Source organism: Mixia osmundae (assembly GCF_000708205.1).
Source record: "Mixia osmundae IAM 14324 unplaced genomic scaffold scaffold_6, whole genome shotgun sequence".
Taxonomy (NCBI): Eukaryota; Fungi; Basidiomycota; class Mixiomycetes; order Mixiales; family Mixiaceae; genus Mixia; species Mixia osmundae.
The window spans coordinates 834,903-850,098 of NW_014575558.1; the positions used below are offsets into that span (position 1 = coordinate 834,903).

At 53.9% G+C, this 15,196-nt stretch overlaps 9 protein-coding genes across 9 annotated transcripts; 4 read left to right on the plus strand and 5 right to left on the minus strand.

Annotated features, from left to right (window-relative positions):
• Positions 1–150: 150 nt before the first annotated feature.
• On the plus strand, positions 151–1,155 carry L969DRAFT_95187 (carbohydrate esterase family 12 protein; the record flags this gene model as incomplete). Its single annotated transcript, XM_014712118.1, has 5 exons — positions 151–448; positions 501–747; positions 805–857; positions 914–953; positions 1,008–1,155. The coding sequence occupies 5 exons, from the start codon at positions 151–153 to the stop codon at positions 1,153–1,155; spliced, it is 786 nt and encodes a 261-aa protein (XP_014567604.1).
• Positions 1,156–1,194: 39 nt separating this feature from the next.
• Positions 1,195–3,454, minus strand: L969DRAFT_50344 (carbohydrate esterase family 12 protein; the record flags this gene model as incomplete). The annotated part of the gene is made up of 8 exons (XM_014712119.1): positions 1,195–1,426; positions 1,476–1,728; positions 1,787–1,932; positions 1,983–2,130; positions 2,498–2,664; positions 2,712–2,964; positions 3,024–3,169; positions 3,219–3,454. 8 exons carry the CDS (start codon positions 3,452–3,454, stop codon positions 1,195–1,197), a joined length of 1,581 nt encoding a protein of 526 aa, XP_014567605.1.
• A 182-nt stretch (positions 3,455–3,636) lies between these two features.
• On the plus strand, positions 3,637–4,237 carry L969DRAFT_88448 (uncharacterized protein). The gene is made up of 2 exons (XM_014712120.1): positions 3,637–4,093; positions 4,144–4,237. Exon 1 carries the CDS (start codon positions 3,681–3,683, stop codon positions 3,969–3,971), a length of 291 nt encoding a protein of 96 aa, XP_014567606.1. The 5' UTR covers positions 3,637–3,680; the 3' UTR covers positions 3,972–4,093; positions 4,144–4,237.
• Positions 4,175–5,247, plus strand: L969DRAFT_50327 (uncharacterized protein; the record flags this gene model as incomplete). The annotated part of the gene is made up of 5 exons (XM_014712121.1): positions 4,175–4,308; positions 4,357–4,373; positions 4,427–4,742; positions 4,795–5,025; positions 5,079–5,247. The coding sequence occupies 5 exons, from the start codon at positions 4,175–4,177 to the stop codon at positions 5,245–5,247; spliced, it is 867 nt and encodes a 288-aa protein (XP_014567607.1).
• L969DRAFT_505082 (uncharacterized protein) lies at positions 5,158–6,445 on the minus strand. The gene is made up of 4 exons (XM_014712122.1): positions 6,130–6,445; positions 5,944–6,074; positions 5,732–5,895; positions 5,158–5,681 (listed from the first exon to the last, which is right to left on the minus strand). The coding sequence occupies exons 1-4, from the start codon at positions 6,301–6,303 to the stop codon at positions 5,443–5,445; spliced, it is 708 nt and encodes a 235-aa protein (XP_014567608.1). The 5' UTR covers positions 6,304–6,445; the 3' UTR covers positions 5,158–5,442.
• Positions 6,446–6,489: 44 nt separating this feature from the next.
• On the minus strand, positions 6,490–7,903 carry L969DRAFT_88455 (uncharacterized protein). Its single transcript, XM_014712123.1, has 6 exons — positions 7,788–7,903; positions 7,559–7,735; positions 7,314–7,497; positions 7,124–7,258; positions 6,592–7,064; positions 6,490–6,535 (listed from the first exon to the last, which is right to left on the minus strand). The coding sequence occupies exons 1-6, from the start codon at positions 7,855–7,857 to the stop codon at positions 6,495–6,497; spliced, it is 1,080 nt and encodes a 359-aa protein (XP_014567609.1). The 5' UTR covers positions 7,858–7,903; the 3' UTR covers positions 6,490–6,494.
• Positions 7,904–7,923: 20 nt separating this feature from the next.
• On the minus strand, positions 7,924–10,557 carry L969DRAFT_75935 (uncharacterized protein). Its single transcript, XM_014712124.1, has 7 exons — positions 9,896–10,557; positions 9,576–9,843; positions 9,178–9,523; positions 8,865–9,107; positions 8,594–8,804; positions 8,464–8,540; positions 7,924–8,416 (listed from the first exon to the last, which is right to left on the minus strand). Exons 1-7 carry the CDS (start codon positions 10,436–10,438, stop codon positions 8,326–8,328), a joined length of 1,779 nt encoding a protein of 592 aa, XP_014567610.1. The 5' UTR covers positions 10,439–10,557; the 3' UTR covers positions 7,924–8,325.
• A 658-nt stretch (positions 10,558–11,215) lies between these two features.
• Positions 11,216–13,394, plus strand: L969DRAFT_82530 (uncharacterized protein; the record flags this gene model as incomplete). Its single annotated transcript, XM_014712125.1, has 3 exons — positions 11,216–11,597; positions 11,647–12,999; positions 13,048–13,394. The coding sequence occupies 3 exons, from the start codon at positions 11,216–11,218 to the stop codon at positions 13,392–13,394; spliced, it is 2,082 nt and encodes a 693-aa protein (XP_014567611.1).
• Positions 13,395–13,488: 94 nt separating this feature from the next.
• Positions 13,489–15,190, minus strand: L969DRAFT_18118 (uncharacterized protein; the record flags this gene model as incomplete). Its single annotated transcript, XM_014711703.1, has 8 exons — positions 13,489–13,636; positions 13,687–13,758; positions 13,817–13,994; positions 14,057–14,405; positions 14,462–14,811; positions 14,859–14,867; positions 14,929–14,941; positions 15,116–15,190. 8 exons carry the CDS (start codon positions 15,188–15,190, stop codon positions 13,489–13,491), a joined length of 1,194 nt encoding a protein of 397 aa, XP_014567189.1.
• Between the last annotated feature and the right edge of the window lie 6 nt (positions 15,191–15,196).

A 15,196-nucleotide genomic window follows, 5' to 3' on the forward strand; every position in this document is an offset into this window, starting at 1 on the left:
TGTCGCACATGACGACCATCGCCCTGTCATCGCCTCGTCTTCCGCTCTTCTGTCGGACTAGAGTTGACTAGCGCGCAAGCCATCAAAAGCACAGCAACAGCTGTCAAGTCTACGCCCTGCTCGTGAACATCAAGCTTGCCCAAGTATACAATGTTGACCATTGCTACCTTGCTCGCGTTCTCTGCCGTCGCTCGTGCTCAAAGCTTGCCGCCATCAGCCGGCATTTTCATCGCAGGCGACAGCACGGTCGCCACGCCAAGCAATGGGTGGACACAAAGCGCAGACCTCATCTTTGCAGAGCCTTACCTCTCCTTTGCTCGCGCTGGTCGATCGATGAGAATGGCGTTCGCCGAGGGCATGTTCACCAACATCACCACTGCCGCTGCCAAATCGACGCTCGACACCAAATATGCCATCATCGAGATGGGCCACAACGAAGGAAACTCAGGTCAGCCGTCGTTTCCCTGCCAAACCCGCCCACAAGCTAATGGATCGAGCAGGGAACCTCAATGATGGTCGTGAACCTTGCCCGGATGATGCGGACAAGCAGACTCAGGCGGCATGTGATGCTGCTGGTGTCAAGACTTTTGCAGAGTACCTCACCGATGCTGTGACCCTGCTGCAGCAAGCCGGTCTCACCGTTGTCCTCGCAAGCCCTACTGTCGATATGCCTTACGGCGATGACGGCTTCTGCTACGTTCAGTCTCGCTTCTCGAAACAGGCTCAAGCTGTTGCTGCTGCTACTGGGTCAGTTGTGTAAGGCCTCTGAGCGACCTGTGCTCAGGCTTCGAACATCCCTGACAGTGCACAATTCATTGACATTGAAGCTGCCAGCGCTGCAATGTGGCAGCATGCCGGTAAGATACTTTCACTAACCCACTGATCGCGCTGAACATCGATTGGCGCCTTGCAGAATACTCTGGCACGATCAGGAACTTCAAGCCTGACCATACGCCAGTCATTCACTCGTCCTCAGCTTTCAAGTGATACTGATCTTGGCTCGACAGGCACACCACCTCGACGGGTTCTGCGCGTATCGCCTTTGCTGTGGCAAAAGCAATCACATGCAGCGACAGCACCCTCAAAACGGTGCTCAAAGCCGGCTTGTCACACATTATGCCGCCAAACTGCGCACCGGTTGCGCCTCTTTGCTAGAAGTACATGCAATGTACTCGCTCGTAATGCATACAAGCACTACATACGGTCGCGATCGTTGGTCATTCCGGCTTTGGACTTTATCTCGTTTTGAGGTGGAAAGACAGCAGGAGAGTCTTGACCGATCTCTTTGACATCGTCTGGAGTGCAATATTTTGGCAAAGCGTCCACTTTCACTGACATCATTGCCGCGATAAGTGGATTGTTTGCACAGATCATAGCGCGCAGAAATGCAAGAGCAGCTTCGAGCGCACCCTTGGCATTCGTGTGACTTGCTTCTGCGTATCAGTAACTTCGTCCAGGGACAAAAAAAGACATACGTGATGTTGTGATCGTACGCCGGGAAGAAGGCAGTCGTGGCGACCGGGCCAATGCTCTTGTAGTAAGCCGCAGTTGCGAGGCCGTGCTCGACCCAGTATGCTCCCGTCTGTTCTGCTGCCGCTTTACCTTGGGCGTCGTAAGGTGAAGGAACAAAATTGAACGATGTGGGCGTTGGGAAGACATCGTTCCGTGGATCGGCAGAGCTCAAAATGACATGGGCGCCTTTTCCTATCATCATGTTGGCCGCATCGGCTGTTGCTCGGACGTGCCAAGTGAGCATAGGACAGCTTACTGCAGCACTTCGACATACCCATGTAGCCTTGATATGACTTGATGGCATTGCCGCGAGCGTCAATGCAGGCGGGCTTGCCAACAAGTTCGGGAGGACAGGATGCGCCCTTTTGAGGATCCGTAGCGTGCTCGTCATTGATACCGAATGCAGCGATCATAATATCTCTACGCTTGGGATGATGGTCAGCTTTTTTCGGAGCAAGCCCTTGACATACCCTTCTGTGATACGATCCGCGATCTGCTCGAAGAAGCCGGCTCCGGTGAATGATCGTACGCTTGCACCATGGATAGCCCAATTCTCGACTTTGTAGTTGACGAGCTCTGCGAAAGGATGTCCCCAGCCGATGATGGCATTGGAGATATCTGTTCTGTTGAAAGCCATGAGGGAATCGCCAGCGAGAAAGATAGTGGTTGCCTGAACCACATTGCAGATTACGAAAGTGCACGCAAGCAGCGTAAAGAGTATCTTCATGTTCGAGCAGCAGCCAATAACTTCTGGAAGGGAGTGAGTGAAGGCGACGAAGTTGCCGAGAGGGTAGAAGGGCTGTTTCTCTGACGACCGCAACCGTCGCGGGAGTCAGAAAAGCGCTGACAGCTGACGCGTACGAAGGGTCACTCTGCGCGCGGGAGAGCAACACTACGTGCCTGCATGTACTCTGTGCGGGCGTCCATTACATGTGGCATTATCTGATCTGGCGAGCTCGGGGCTTGGATTGAGCTGTCGTTGGACCGGCCGGGCAGTCTTGACCAATCTCCTTGACATCATCTGGCGTGCAGTACTTTGTCATTTCCTCCTCCGAGATCTTGATCATGGCAGAAGCAAGCGGGTTCTTTGCACAGACCATCGCGCGAAGGAAGGCAAGAGCGGCCTGGTATGCGCCCTGTGCATTCGTATGTCTACCTTCCTTATGTCAGCGCTGTCATAGGAGCAATCCACGACCTACGTGAGGTTGATCTTGGGTGGCGTGAAAAGATCAGACGTCGCCTCGGGCCCAATGCTCTTGAAATAGGCGGCAAATGCAAGACCGTGATCGACCCAGTAGGCGCCTGTTTCTTCTGCTGCGGCTTTGCCTTGTACATCGAATGGCGAAGGCACAAAATGAAACGTGTCGGGCGTCTTGAAAATGTCATTGTGAGGGTCGGCGGAGCTCAGAATGACAAGCGCCTTTTTGCCAATCATTGTGCGCGTTGCATCAGCTGAGCGTTCATTGTCAATGATCATCTTTCACAGCATGTCATTGGTGATACAGACATACCCATGTATTCTTGGTACGTCTTGATCTTGTTTCCTTGGCTATCGACACAGGCCGACTTGCCAACAAGCTCGGGAGGACATGAGCCGCCCTTTTGCGGGTCGGTGACGTACTCGTCGTTGATCCCGAACGCAGCGATCATGATGTCGCTGCCAGTGAGCATCATCAGTACAGCTACGGATCCGTTGGCAAGCATACCCTTCTTGTATGTGGTTCGCGATTTGGGTAAAGTAACCGTTTTCGGTGAATGATCGTGCGCTTGCACCGCCGATAGCATAGTTCACGATCTTATAGTTGACCATGTTCTCCAGAGGGTGACCCCAGCCAACGATGGGGAGGTTGTGTGGATTGTATGCCATGAGGGAATCGCCAGCGAGGTAGATCGTGGCTGCCTGAGCCATACCGATGCTTGCGAACAGCGCAAAAAAAGCCATCTTGCTTGATGAGAAAGCTGATGAGTTGGCGGAGCGGTCACTGAGAAAGGTGAACGGGCAACGCTGTGAAGTCGTCGAGACGAAGACATAGGTGATACGACAGGCTTGCTACGCGTAGCACGGCAACAAGGCGCAAAGCAACTGACGCGTCGAAACGTTGACGTCACATCGGCTGCGACATCACCGCTTGTGCCACTCCCCAAACTGTGTGGCGGCGCACATCAGCATGTGCTGCCCTCCTCATCTCATCCTTTCCTCACTCACCAATATGCTGTGTCTTCTCAGTAGCTTTGCTCTCATTGCCCTTACTATCGCGAAGCCATCTCCCGCAGGCTTGACGTTCGAGGTTCAGCGCAACGTTCACGCAAGACCTCGCCCTTATCTGCGCCTCGCTTCAGCTCTCGGCCTTCAACAGCCTGTGTACTCGCACAATTACATCAGTTACGGTCTTTCTTTTGCTGTTGGCTCTCCTGCAAAGATATACCATACTGTCCTCGACACAGGCTTGTGCCATTGATGTCGATTCGACCGCCTGCTGACATGCGTCGTCAGGCTCATCCTTGACTTTCTTCGGTCCAAACACTAAGCAACCCTTCATCCGTACTCGTACTACTCAACCCACGCCAGTGCTGTTTAGCGGTGAGCTTCGAGCATGTTCCTCAAGATTGTGGCTTAATCACTGGCTTCAGAGACCTTTGCAAGCGTGCGATATCACCGATCATGCTGGATCGTGCTGACATCAATCAGGATGGTGACGTGCACGGCACAATGGTGTATGACCAGGTCACACTCGCTGGCAAGACTTTCAAAGGCTGCTTTGGCATCAGTGAACTGGAACCAAAATTTGTCGAGCTGTAAGCTCTCGTTTCCAAAGCGGATTAGCAAAGCTGATCGTCGGGCAGAGATCGAGATGTCTATGGTGAGTCACCCTTGTGCTAAATGACGGACAAAAAGCTCGAATTCAAATGGCAGGCATCACCGCGCTTGGCGTTCAGCTGATGCAGAATCAGACCCTTCAAGCACCGACCCATTATGTTCCTACCTTTTTGCAGAGTATGCGAGACGCCGGCGTCATCCAGCATGCTATCGTATCTCTTAATTTCGCTTCGCCGCCTTCGATCAAATCAGTCGACGCTCTTGCCGGTTCGGTCACCATTGGGGCAATCGATACCAGCAAAATCAAAGGAGCTATCACTTGGTCAAATCGACAGAATGTTGACGGCCAAGCCTTCTGGGCCATCAAAGTTGGCTTTCCTACGCTCGGCGTGAGAAACGCGGTTTCACTTATGTACGTCTGGTCAATGATATGCGGTCATATGCCTGTCTCAGCGGTATCGCAGCGACTCGGGCACAACGATGGTAGCCCTAGAAGAGGCAGCTTTCGACAGATACTTTGCCGCGTTGAAACCTCGTGGTAAGGCTACGCGACTGCTTGCACTCATCTTCCTGACAGGAGCAGGCGCAACATACGATGACACACTGGGTGTCGTCCAAATGCCAAAGGGTGTCGTACCAGATACGCTGCCCTTCGTTCTCTCTGGTCGCACTTTTGTCTTGACAGGCCAACAGCAGTCCGTTTTCCAGATCTAGGGTACGGTTGCGCGCCCGCTTACGAATGAGACAGACTCGTCGGGTCAGAGATGTATGGACTGCTCGGTCTCGACACGACCAAGCACTATTCGTGGATCACCAAAGGGAGTACGGTTTCGGTACTAGGCTTGCATCTCATCGAAAAGTTCTCTGTGATCTTTGACGAAGAGCATCACCAGATCGGCTTCGCAGAAAGAGCCTAGTACACGCCATTGCATCTTCCTCTCAACTGGTTCATGATTTTGTACAAGTGTGCATAGACAGCAGTGATGTGTTACAAAGCCTGACTGATGTGAGAAACCTCTAGAATGGGCGCAACAACTCGTATGATGGGCGAGCTGAGCGATTGAACGAGAAGAAACAATGGCTGACTGCGCCGTACAATTATAGTTATGCCACTACTGACTCGTCAGATGGTTCTTGGGCGGTGTATCGCTCGAGATGGTGGAGTAATTCCCCGTAGAGGGCGCGACTTGCTCCATGTTGTTGTTCTTCTCCATTTTGGAATCGATGCCGTTATCGCCAGCAAGCGAGATGAACTCTGATTTGCCCTTCACGCTGATCTCTGCCGCGATCCAAGCAATCACGATCAGGCCTTGCGCAATCGCGAGCAACACGTAGTCAACCACGGGCGACCCTGCAGACCTTTGCATGAGCTCACTCGAAGACGAGTAGCAGCAAGCCTACCATAATATGTCAGTGCTTGCCAGAGCTGAGCCCATGCGAGGCCAATGAGAAGGTAGCCAGAGACCATGTGGATGTAGTCGTACCACGGTCGCGTCGATGGTCGCTGGCCAGTTCGATGCATGACTGCAAAGACGATACCCAGGATGACTTGGACCCATAGCCATCTGTTGACTCGTAAGCGGCGGGCGACTAGATGACACGAGTGTGCTTACACAAAGATCGTTACACCTATCTTGTGATGCACATCCTTGACCTCGCCGATCTTTCCTACTGCCTTGACGCCGAGCGCGAAGCTGATGACAGCAAAGACAAGTGCAGCTGTACCATTAAATGCTACATGACCCTATAACGTCTGCGTGAGCTCCTGTGATCGTGTGCGCGTGCACGATCGGACGCACCTTGATCCAAGACGTGCCAAGCGTTCGTCGACCAAATCGGCTGACCGCGACGCCGGCAGGAATCAAGAAGACGTACGCGATCACGGCGAAGATAGCGTGAACGAGAACAAGACGACCGTATGTTGCATCCTGACCGGCGCCTTGGCCATTCTCACGCAAAGACGCGATCGACATTGCTCGATGGTGTTCGAGAGGAGAGACGACGGATTAAATTGTGATCTGTAGCTTCACATGTTGACATCATCGATGCAGCCTGCTGCGTATCTGAAAAGTTCCCGTTGCACCGTGTAGCGCAGTAGAATTAAGTCCTCGTGAGCCGGTCGTCGACGAACGATTTCATATTGCAAATCGAAGCTTTTAGGATTTCATGATCGCCCCTTCAATTTTCCCCGGACGCGGCTGAAGTCTGCAGATCTCTCTATCAGATTGTCAGATGCATTATCTAGGCGATCGCAAGCTCATCTTCTGCAACTTCGGACTCTGCACAGATTGCATAGTACCGATGTCGGGCAACTGCAGAAGTACTGTCCCTTGCTCCTCGAGCGAACAGGGCTCTCAAGATCGTCAGACGGACTTCCTGGACAGATGGCGTATGCTGCAGCGCGGCGAAAAGTATTGGATATGCAGACAGAGACTGCGGATCGGCGTCTTCAGATGTCCGAGCTCGGTTTGACGATGGCACTTCGTCGACTTTGTCGACAGATCGAACGTGGATCAGAGGGTCAACGACGAATTCTCGCAATTTGACAAAGACAGCCTTTGTAGGCGCTTCGTCCATTGCTTGTAGTAATGGCTCGAGGAGCTCCAGAAGGTCAAGCGCTGGCTTTGTCTCGTCTTCTTCAGAGGAAGACAAGCGCAAGGCGGTGTCCAGCTCTTCCAAATAGATGCTTGCTACGTGATAGCTGACTCCCAATGGTGTCTTGTTGCTGTCCACTCTGTACAGTTTGGTGCATCAGCGTCATAGGGCATTGTAGAAGGCAGGCAGGTGGCATACCTCAGCGGCCCACATGACTCTGATCGAAGGAGCTCGTTGTGCTCTCGAATGGCGTGAAGGTCCCACTGCTCCCTTGCAAGCAGAAGGAAGGAAGCGCGCAGGACATTTCGTATCAGCATGTAGTACTTGTCCGTTCTGCGCGCGTCTGCCGTCAGCCTCTCGTTAACGGAAGGCTCTGGGGCAGATTGACCTCAGTCTATCAATACCACGCCACTCTTCGCGAACAGTCGTCCAGAAGCCTTGCAGTAACCTCAGGGCACACCTCGTCCGTGCAGCCCTGCCCGTGACTCTTTTGGGACGTATTGCCAGCACGAGATTCGCAATAGCTGCTGCATCTGCCTGCTGAGCAATTGGCTTGTCGGACATCCAGAAGCCTGATCCATTCTCGATCCGTTAGCATGCCATGAATGCTGAGCTGAAGCCTCGACGACGGACTGTAAAAGACTCCTTTCCAGAGTGTTGTCAATGCCGCGTCCTTCAAGCGCGAGTCTGGCTTGTACGGCTGCTCCCATTCAGATCCCTCGGATGATGACAGATCCTCCCGCTCGTCCTGAGCTCCATTCGCGAGATAGATGGCCATGGCTTCGAGCGCTTTTGATCTAACGCTTTTCTCTGTGCTCATGCCGACCGTTAGCTCGAGCCGCAGTGAAAGCCTTGTGCGGACCGTTAGCTGCCATAAGCCTCGCAGGTGGTAGCGTGCTGCCATCGAGGCCGTCTACTTTGCGCTTGACCATGCTGGGCGTTGATGTCAGATCTCAGCGCTTCAGTAGCACTTCGACAAAATTTTGTACGCGACAGTTTGGCGACGTCCGCATTGTCTGCCGGACGGCCTCCCTACAAGCAAGCTTCGTCCTTCTTCGGCTTGTAGCTCCGCATCATGCCAGCAGCGGTCTTTTCCACGCATGTGACTTCACGCTCGCTTCCACCCTCATCCTTTCCTGACATGACGATACGTGACTGCTCGCGACTCCGCGCCAGAGACAATGACAAGCTTGCCTTGGAACCACATTCATCACGATAAAGCAGCACGTCAGAGAAAGGTGCGAATGCGATCGATCCCATCACGCTAAGCAGTCGGTCCACAACGAAAGCGAGGACTGTCATTGCAGGGGCAGGTCGCATCCTCTTCTACAGTATCGTGATGCATTGCGAATGTCTTGATAGTAGAGTTACAAGTGCGGGTTTGCGTAAATAAGCATGCTCTAGTCGGCCATCTTTGACCATTTTCGAATTCTCGCTCCGTATGCGTGCAGGACAAACGGGATCGGTATAAGCAGAACGCCGATACATCCGCTGTAAGTATGTCAGCATAGCATGAGATCAATGACAAGATGACTGACAGTAATGTGGACCCCCAAGCGACAGGCAATTTTGGCGACGGTCCTCCGAGATTATTGTAGAATTGTCGGCCGAAGATCTATCGTGCAGGCATCAGCATATTGAGATATCCAAGGCAGCAGATTTGCTTACAGGAAACACGCCGCCCATCATACTGCGGAAGAAATCGTTACCAGCGTAGACCGAGGCGGCGTACGTTTTGTAGCTGTCGCCGAGATAAGTGAGAGCGGCTTGGAACATCAGGAAAGTGCCGATGCTGAAGAAGCTGGACGCCACTATCGGTGACATCCAATGTGTGATACCGGCTGTCCATCCAAACCAGAACAGAGAAATTGGGATGAAACTGTATCAGAAGACCGTAAGCTCGGAATACCACCGAGGAGTAAGGTGTCGAGTGACTTACGGTGCGCCAACCATGGCGATGACCAAGCGACTCTCTGGTGCAAGGTTGCCATCGTTTCGATCGTACATTGGGATGAAGATATACGCCAAGTAGAGGTAGAAACACGCCAGGACGACTACGCTGCCGACGAAAGTGCCTAAGAAGCTGAGGCCGAATTCGCCAAGTGTAAAGCCGTAAGTCATTTCGAAGACGATGTCGAACAACTCAAAGAATAGGTATAATATGGCGTAGAGGAACGCAATGCTAAAGACAGACGAAGAAGAAGAGTCAGCTTTGGGTCAAGCTTGTGACATGCAGAAATCATGAAACGCACTAGAGATTGAGGAAGAACACGATGGGCTCAGTGAACATCATGAGAATGGGTCGCACGAGCGTCATCTTCGCAATCTCGCCGCCGGTCATGAACGCGCCATCGATCTCGCCCTGAGATTTGAAGTTGGGGTTTCCGGTAAGCTGGCGCAGGCGTTGTGCTCGTCTGGTGAGGATGTTGTTTCCGCTCGTCTCTGGCAAAGTGAAAAAGAGCAAGAGCCACACAGCGCCTGAGATGGCGAGGAGAAGCCAGAATGCCCATTGCCATGCATGAGGCGCGGGCTCGTCTGCAGAGATGACGAAAGCGGACATCACTGGACCTAATGTTGGACCGCAGACAGCGGATATACCTAGCAAAATATCGCATCAGTCGCGCAATGAAGTAGAGATAAAGCAACTTACCCCAAGTCGCAATCGCAAACGCGACATATTTCGGCGAATAGAGATCTTGCATAGTTGCGCCGCCCGTTGCGAGAGGCGGTGAGCCCACGAATCCAGCGAGAAAGCGAAGGACGAGAAAGCTGCGCACGTTGGGCGCGAGTGCGGTAGGTATCTGCAAGATGACAAAAATGGCCATCGAGATGATGTAAGGGATCGTTCGGCCGATCTGAGGAATCTCCGATGGCGCAGACAAGAAGAGAGGTCCGACGCCATATCCTAGCACGAACATCTGTAGGTCAATGTTAGCCAAACAATGATCGACATGTCCGAATGGGACGCACGGTGAGGCCGAGCGAGCCATCGATCTTTGAGCAATTGAAGTACATGATGAAGGACTGTATCCCTGGCGTATAGATCGAGGCGCCAACATAGATGCCAAAGGTGAGGAAGCAGATGAGCGCAGTAACAAAGACTTTGCGCGACGTAGGCCAATTCATCGGGTTATGCGGATCGTCGTCGTGCCAATCGACGAGGATATGTTCGCCGTTCTCATCCTTGATGATATCGCCTGCCTTTTTCGCTGGCTTCTGCTCACTTGCTTGCTTCTCATTGTCTCCAGACTTGTCGTCGATCTTGTCCCCAGTCTGTGACCGCTGTGGCGTATCGCCGACGGCAGTCTGCGTCGAGGACCGTGTAAGTTCGCTCTCGCTTCTCTGATTTTGTCTAGATGGATCCGATCCTTGGCAATGTTGTGCATAACATTCCGGCAGTTGGTAGCCTGGCTCTTCCTCGTCGTACTTGAAGAAACGTTGCTTTGACAGCAAGCGCACAGTCAAGCCAAAGAACGTATCTCGCACATAGACTGAGATCGGCTCGCCTGGCATGCTGTACGAGGTAGAGGCTAGGCGCGAAAAGTGATCCTTCGCAACTTACAGGCTTCGATGTTTGCGGGCGTAAGACAGCGTCGTCATAATACGATCTCGCTATTTGTGCCGACCGTGTCACGGCTATGACAAATTGATGGGCCCCGCCGTGTCTCCGCGATCAGCTACGGGACACGGCACGCGCGCGTGTCGCGTTCATCACCAGCAGAGGTTTGCTTTGGCAAGTCTGTATCCGATCGCAGACGACGCAGTGGCTCCTGATCAGCGCTGCACGGCCAGTCTCCGGTCATCAGCCTACGCCAGCCTTGTTCTGGACGTTTCTTGTGGTCATATCCGCAGCTCGCTCGAAGCCAACATCCACGCATAGCCCAGCAGCCGCGTTCGGCCAGGCATATTCTTCGCCACATTCATTCGAGGACTTCCCGGGCGCTTATCCACACGTCAGCGGCTTCAGCGCTTCTCGCTCGGCCTCACGCGAGCTCCATCTACTTGCCTGCATACTCAAACACTCGTTAATATATGTGAGTAATGCTTGCTCGACCAGGATAAACCCCGTCCGCCGTCGCAACCATCACGATCGACATTGCCTACACGTCGCTTGCACGCTACGCTCAGACCTCGCAACGAGTCGTCAGGCGACCGTGAGCGCACTATCACCAGTTTAGTCTGCTCGCGCGTCGATAAGACGACCGTGCTTTCCCACCGAGTCGCCATCACGCATCTCCATCTCTGTCTTTGATCTGGTCCCAGAACGCGTCAGGACGGTAGCTGACAAAGATGAGCAGAGCCATGGCATTCCTCGGCTCTTACATGCCCCAGACTTTCACCGGCGAGAGATCGCCCATCAGTCCAACGTTGTCTCGCACGTCGAGCCGGCCGCAAGATGATGAGGAGCCCACAATCAAATGCTCGGATTGCTCGCGATCTGTACCGCTCTCAGAGATGGTGGACCATTTCTGCTCTTCAGGCGCAAGGGGCAGAGGAGTACGAGAGTCAGTGGCTGCATTCAATTTTGGGCGCAACATGCGCGACAGGGCGCCGCCTATGCCTTCCGATGCGGTCGAACGGGTCAATGGGCTCGAGAAGCAGATGAGCTTGCGAGGCCTCCGAGCTCCGCCCACACAGCTCACTATAGATACCCACTCGCGTCCTCGCAACGGTGGGCATGTCATACCTTGGGCCCGCGCACATTGCTGACGCGGTGACAGGCTCGATGATCAGTCCTTCGGCAAGAACGCCCGTTTCAGGCGGATCGTTATCGCCGGCACGTCCGATTTACAGACAACCCGACGAGCCAGTCTACCGTGCGCGGACCGATAGCAATCAGCGTCAGCTAGCCGATAGGCCAGCCAGATCTCGCCACAACGAGCGTGCTTTCCCTTCCTTGCCCTCAAATGGGTCAATCGACTCGAACCTGTCGCGCTCATATTCGCAGTCCAGTCGATCTACAGCCCCTACAAGTGTTGAGACCAGTCCGCAGGACTACGAAGGGCAAAAGCGCTTCCAGCCTTCGCTGCCTAAACCTCAGCAGCGCGCTCGAAAAGACTCGACCGATTCGGCCATCCTCAACTACTTGTCGCCGACGGCTTTGCAGGACAGTCCAAGCCAGTCGTCAATCTATGATGGATATGCGAAGCGCAATGATGCACCCATGTCGCCTGTGGTGGAAGAGGACTCTCGCAACCCTTCTGCTCGTGGCGATTGGAGCGGCCTGAACAAGGCCTTCGATCGCATGAACATGGTCGTCAATACTTCGTCCGCAGCGCTTAGTCAGAAGCTACCGCCATTGCCGAGCTGGCGATCAGCGCCGACCGGTCTAGATCGCGCTGCCGGAACTGCAGCGAGATTACAGCCAAATCGCCCAGCAGAGTCGCGCCAGCAGGAGACGCGTCAGCCTGCGCGACAGCAAAGGCAACCTGTCTACAGTCCTACAGAGTCGGCATACGGTTCTGAGCCGTACAGCGCCATTTCTCGCGACGGTAGGATGAGACGCTCGCCGGCTACCTCAAAAGGTCTCGATGACCTTCTCGAGCAATTCAATGCCAACTCGCCTGACGAAGAGGAGTTCGATGTTTTCACTGGCTCGCGTGCCACTGAGAACAGACAGCGCGAACGCATGGAGGCCGTGCCGACCAGAGAGATGTCGATCAAGTCTTCTTCACGCTCGAGATCGCCTATGCCGACCATGGCTCGGTCCGTCTCGCCCTTGCCGCCGCTGAGCATTCCACGAAGCAATACCTCACTTGCTCCTTCACCAGTCGAATTCACGAGGTTATCGCCCGTCAAGTCATCACTCCCTCTTTTCTGCGCAGCTTGCGACTGCGATCTCGTCGAGCCGTCGCGAGCGAATCCCTCGGGCCGCAATGTCGCGATACACAGATCTGGCGCGTCATTCTGCAGCGACTGCTATGCGGACCGGTACTTGCCTCGTTGCCGACACTGTGATCTGCCGATCAACGGGCAAGCGGTCGGCAGTGTCGATGGAAAGATCAAGGGCAAATATCACAAGCATTGCTTCGGCTGCTCGGTCTGCAATGAGCCATTCCCAGACCGCGACTTTTGTGCGTCTTGCGTGGATCTACGCTAACATGTGCTAATGAGCTGTGTAGATGTGTACGATGAGAAGCCAGTCTGCAAGCTTCACTATCACAGTCTTTCAGATTCGCTTTGCGTGACATGCGGCGAAGGAATCGAGGGTGCATGCGTCAGTCTCGGTGAAGGCGAAAACAGCAGAGGCGGACGATATCATCCGGATCACTTTTGCTGCAGTCAGCCGAGTTGCCGCGTCCAGCTCACAGAATGGCACTATACGCTGGACGGTCTGCCGTTCTGTGAAAAGCATGCGCTCGCTCGTGAGGCGGCAAAGCAAGCCAAGTACGCCCAGCAATCGGGCTACTCACGACAAGCACCGACAAGTCGAGCGCAGAAGAGACGAACGGTCATTAGAAGGATGTAAGGCGTTGTAACGATTAATTCTGCACGAGGCTGTACGGAGATTTCCCCCGAAAAAGTGTGTCTATGTATTTCTGTCACATTGAGTGATGATATGATCAAGCTGCGGCACGGTAGCCATTGGGGTTCTTTGAGCTCCAATTCCAGAGGTTTCTGCAGCATTCGTCAAGTGGGATGTTGGCCTTGAAGCCAAGTTCCTTTTCAGCCAGGGTAGGGTCAGCTGTGAGATCAGGTACATCTCCGAGACTGGCTCTCGATGTCAGTCTAGTCTGGGTCAAGCATGTGACAGAACGCACCGGCGACCCTCAACAGTCGTCTTGAAATCGAAGCCCGAAGCCTTTCGCATCGCTTCGACGATCTCAAGAACGCTATGTCAATCGTACATCACTTCAGCTCGATGTGGAGCATCGGAAACTTTGAGCGCACCTTGAGCCTTTGCCGCCGCCGAGGTTGTAGGCTTTGTACTTTCCTCCTGAGCCGCCAAAGCCGGATGCGCCTGCTTTCTTCGCAAACGTTTCCTCCTTGTCCAATGCTGCCAATGCAAGCACGTGTCCATCGCCTAGCGTGGTCACAGATAGATAATCACGGACGCAAGTACCATCGGCTACGCGCAACGAGAGTTCAGCTCCCTGGCTGACGGCCGGCAAGACAGAGGTGAACACGTACGCGTTGGGTAATCCTGACCGAATACCTTGAGGTCGTTGGGGAATCGACCGACTGCAATGGCCGCAAGAAGAGGCAAGAGATTGCCTGGCTTGCCGACCGGATCTTCTCCAATCAGACCGGAAGGGTGACAGCCAGCCGGGTTGAAGTAGCGCAAACCGATCGCACGCCATTTGTCGGGCTGCGAGTCGCAAAGATCCTTGATAATGAGCTCTGACATCATCTTTGTGCGACCGTAGCAAGACTCTGGGGCCAAAGGCGTCGATTCGGGGATGGGAATCGTCGTTGGTGCACCATAGACTGTTGCTGACGACGAGTAGACGAGATGATAGGCCTCGTAACGCGACATGACCTGCCGGCCTCGCACAGCTGAGCTCTGAGCAGTGAAGCTTAAGCCAGCTCGCCCACATCAAGCAAATTGATCGTCGCGGTGATATTGTTTTCGTAGTATTGAATGGGCTTCTCGCCCGACTCTCCCACTGCCTTGTGAGCGGCGACGTGGATGACGCCCCAAATCGGATCTTGGGCGTCCTTGTATTCTTTGAAGATCTTCTCGATATCTGACTTGTTGGTAATATCGCCCTTGAAGACCTTGATCTCGCACTCTGACTTGTCTTGTGCGCTGGCGCCCGAGGGTAAGGCGTCCTGGGCGATCTGTGTGACTCGCTTCATCGCTTCCGGGTAGGAGTTGTGGAAGTTGTCGATCGTGCAGACGCGATACTTGCCCGTTAGCAGGCATGACAGGACGATGTGTGATCCTGAGCATCTTTGAGCATGAGCTTGGGTACCAATGCGCCAGACTCACCTATATAGCCTGCGTGAGTGCAATGAGCTCTCGGTCAGCTATGCAGTAGTCAGTGTTTGTCCTTGCGCACCAGCACCACCGGTCTGTGAAGCAAAAGCGCGTCAGCTCTGTTAGGGCGCCAGCGCCACTGTGCAGGCGGCATGAGAGCTTGCAATACTCACCACTGTAGCATGCGGACGGTGACAGACAAGAGGTGTAGTTCAGCCAAAGAGGCGCGTAGCGTTGTCAAGGCGCAGAGTCGAAGGAGGCGAGCATACTCTCGTCAGCGCGGCCTTTAGCCTGTATGGGGAAGCCAGCGCACCCAGGACCATCTGCTTGCTGCTCTTTGCCATCTTGCT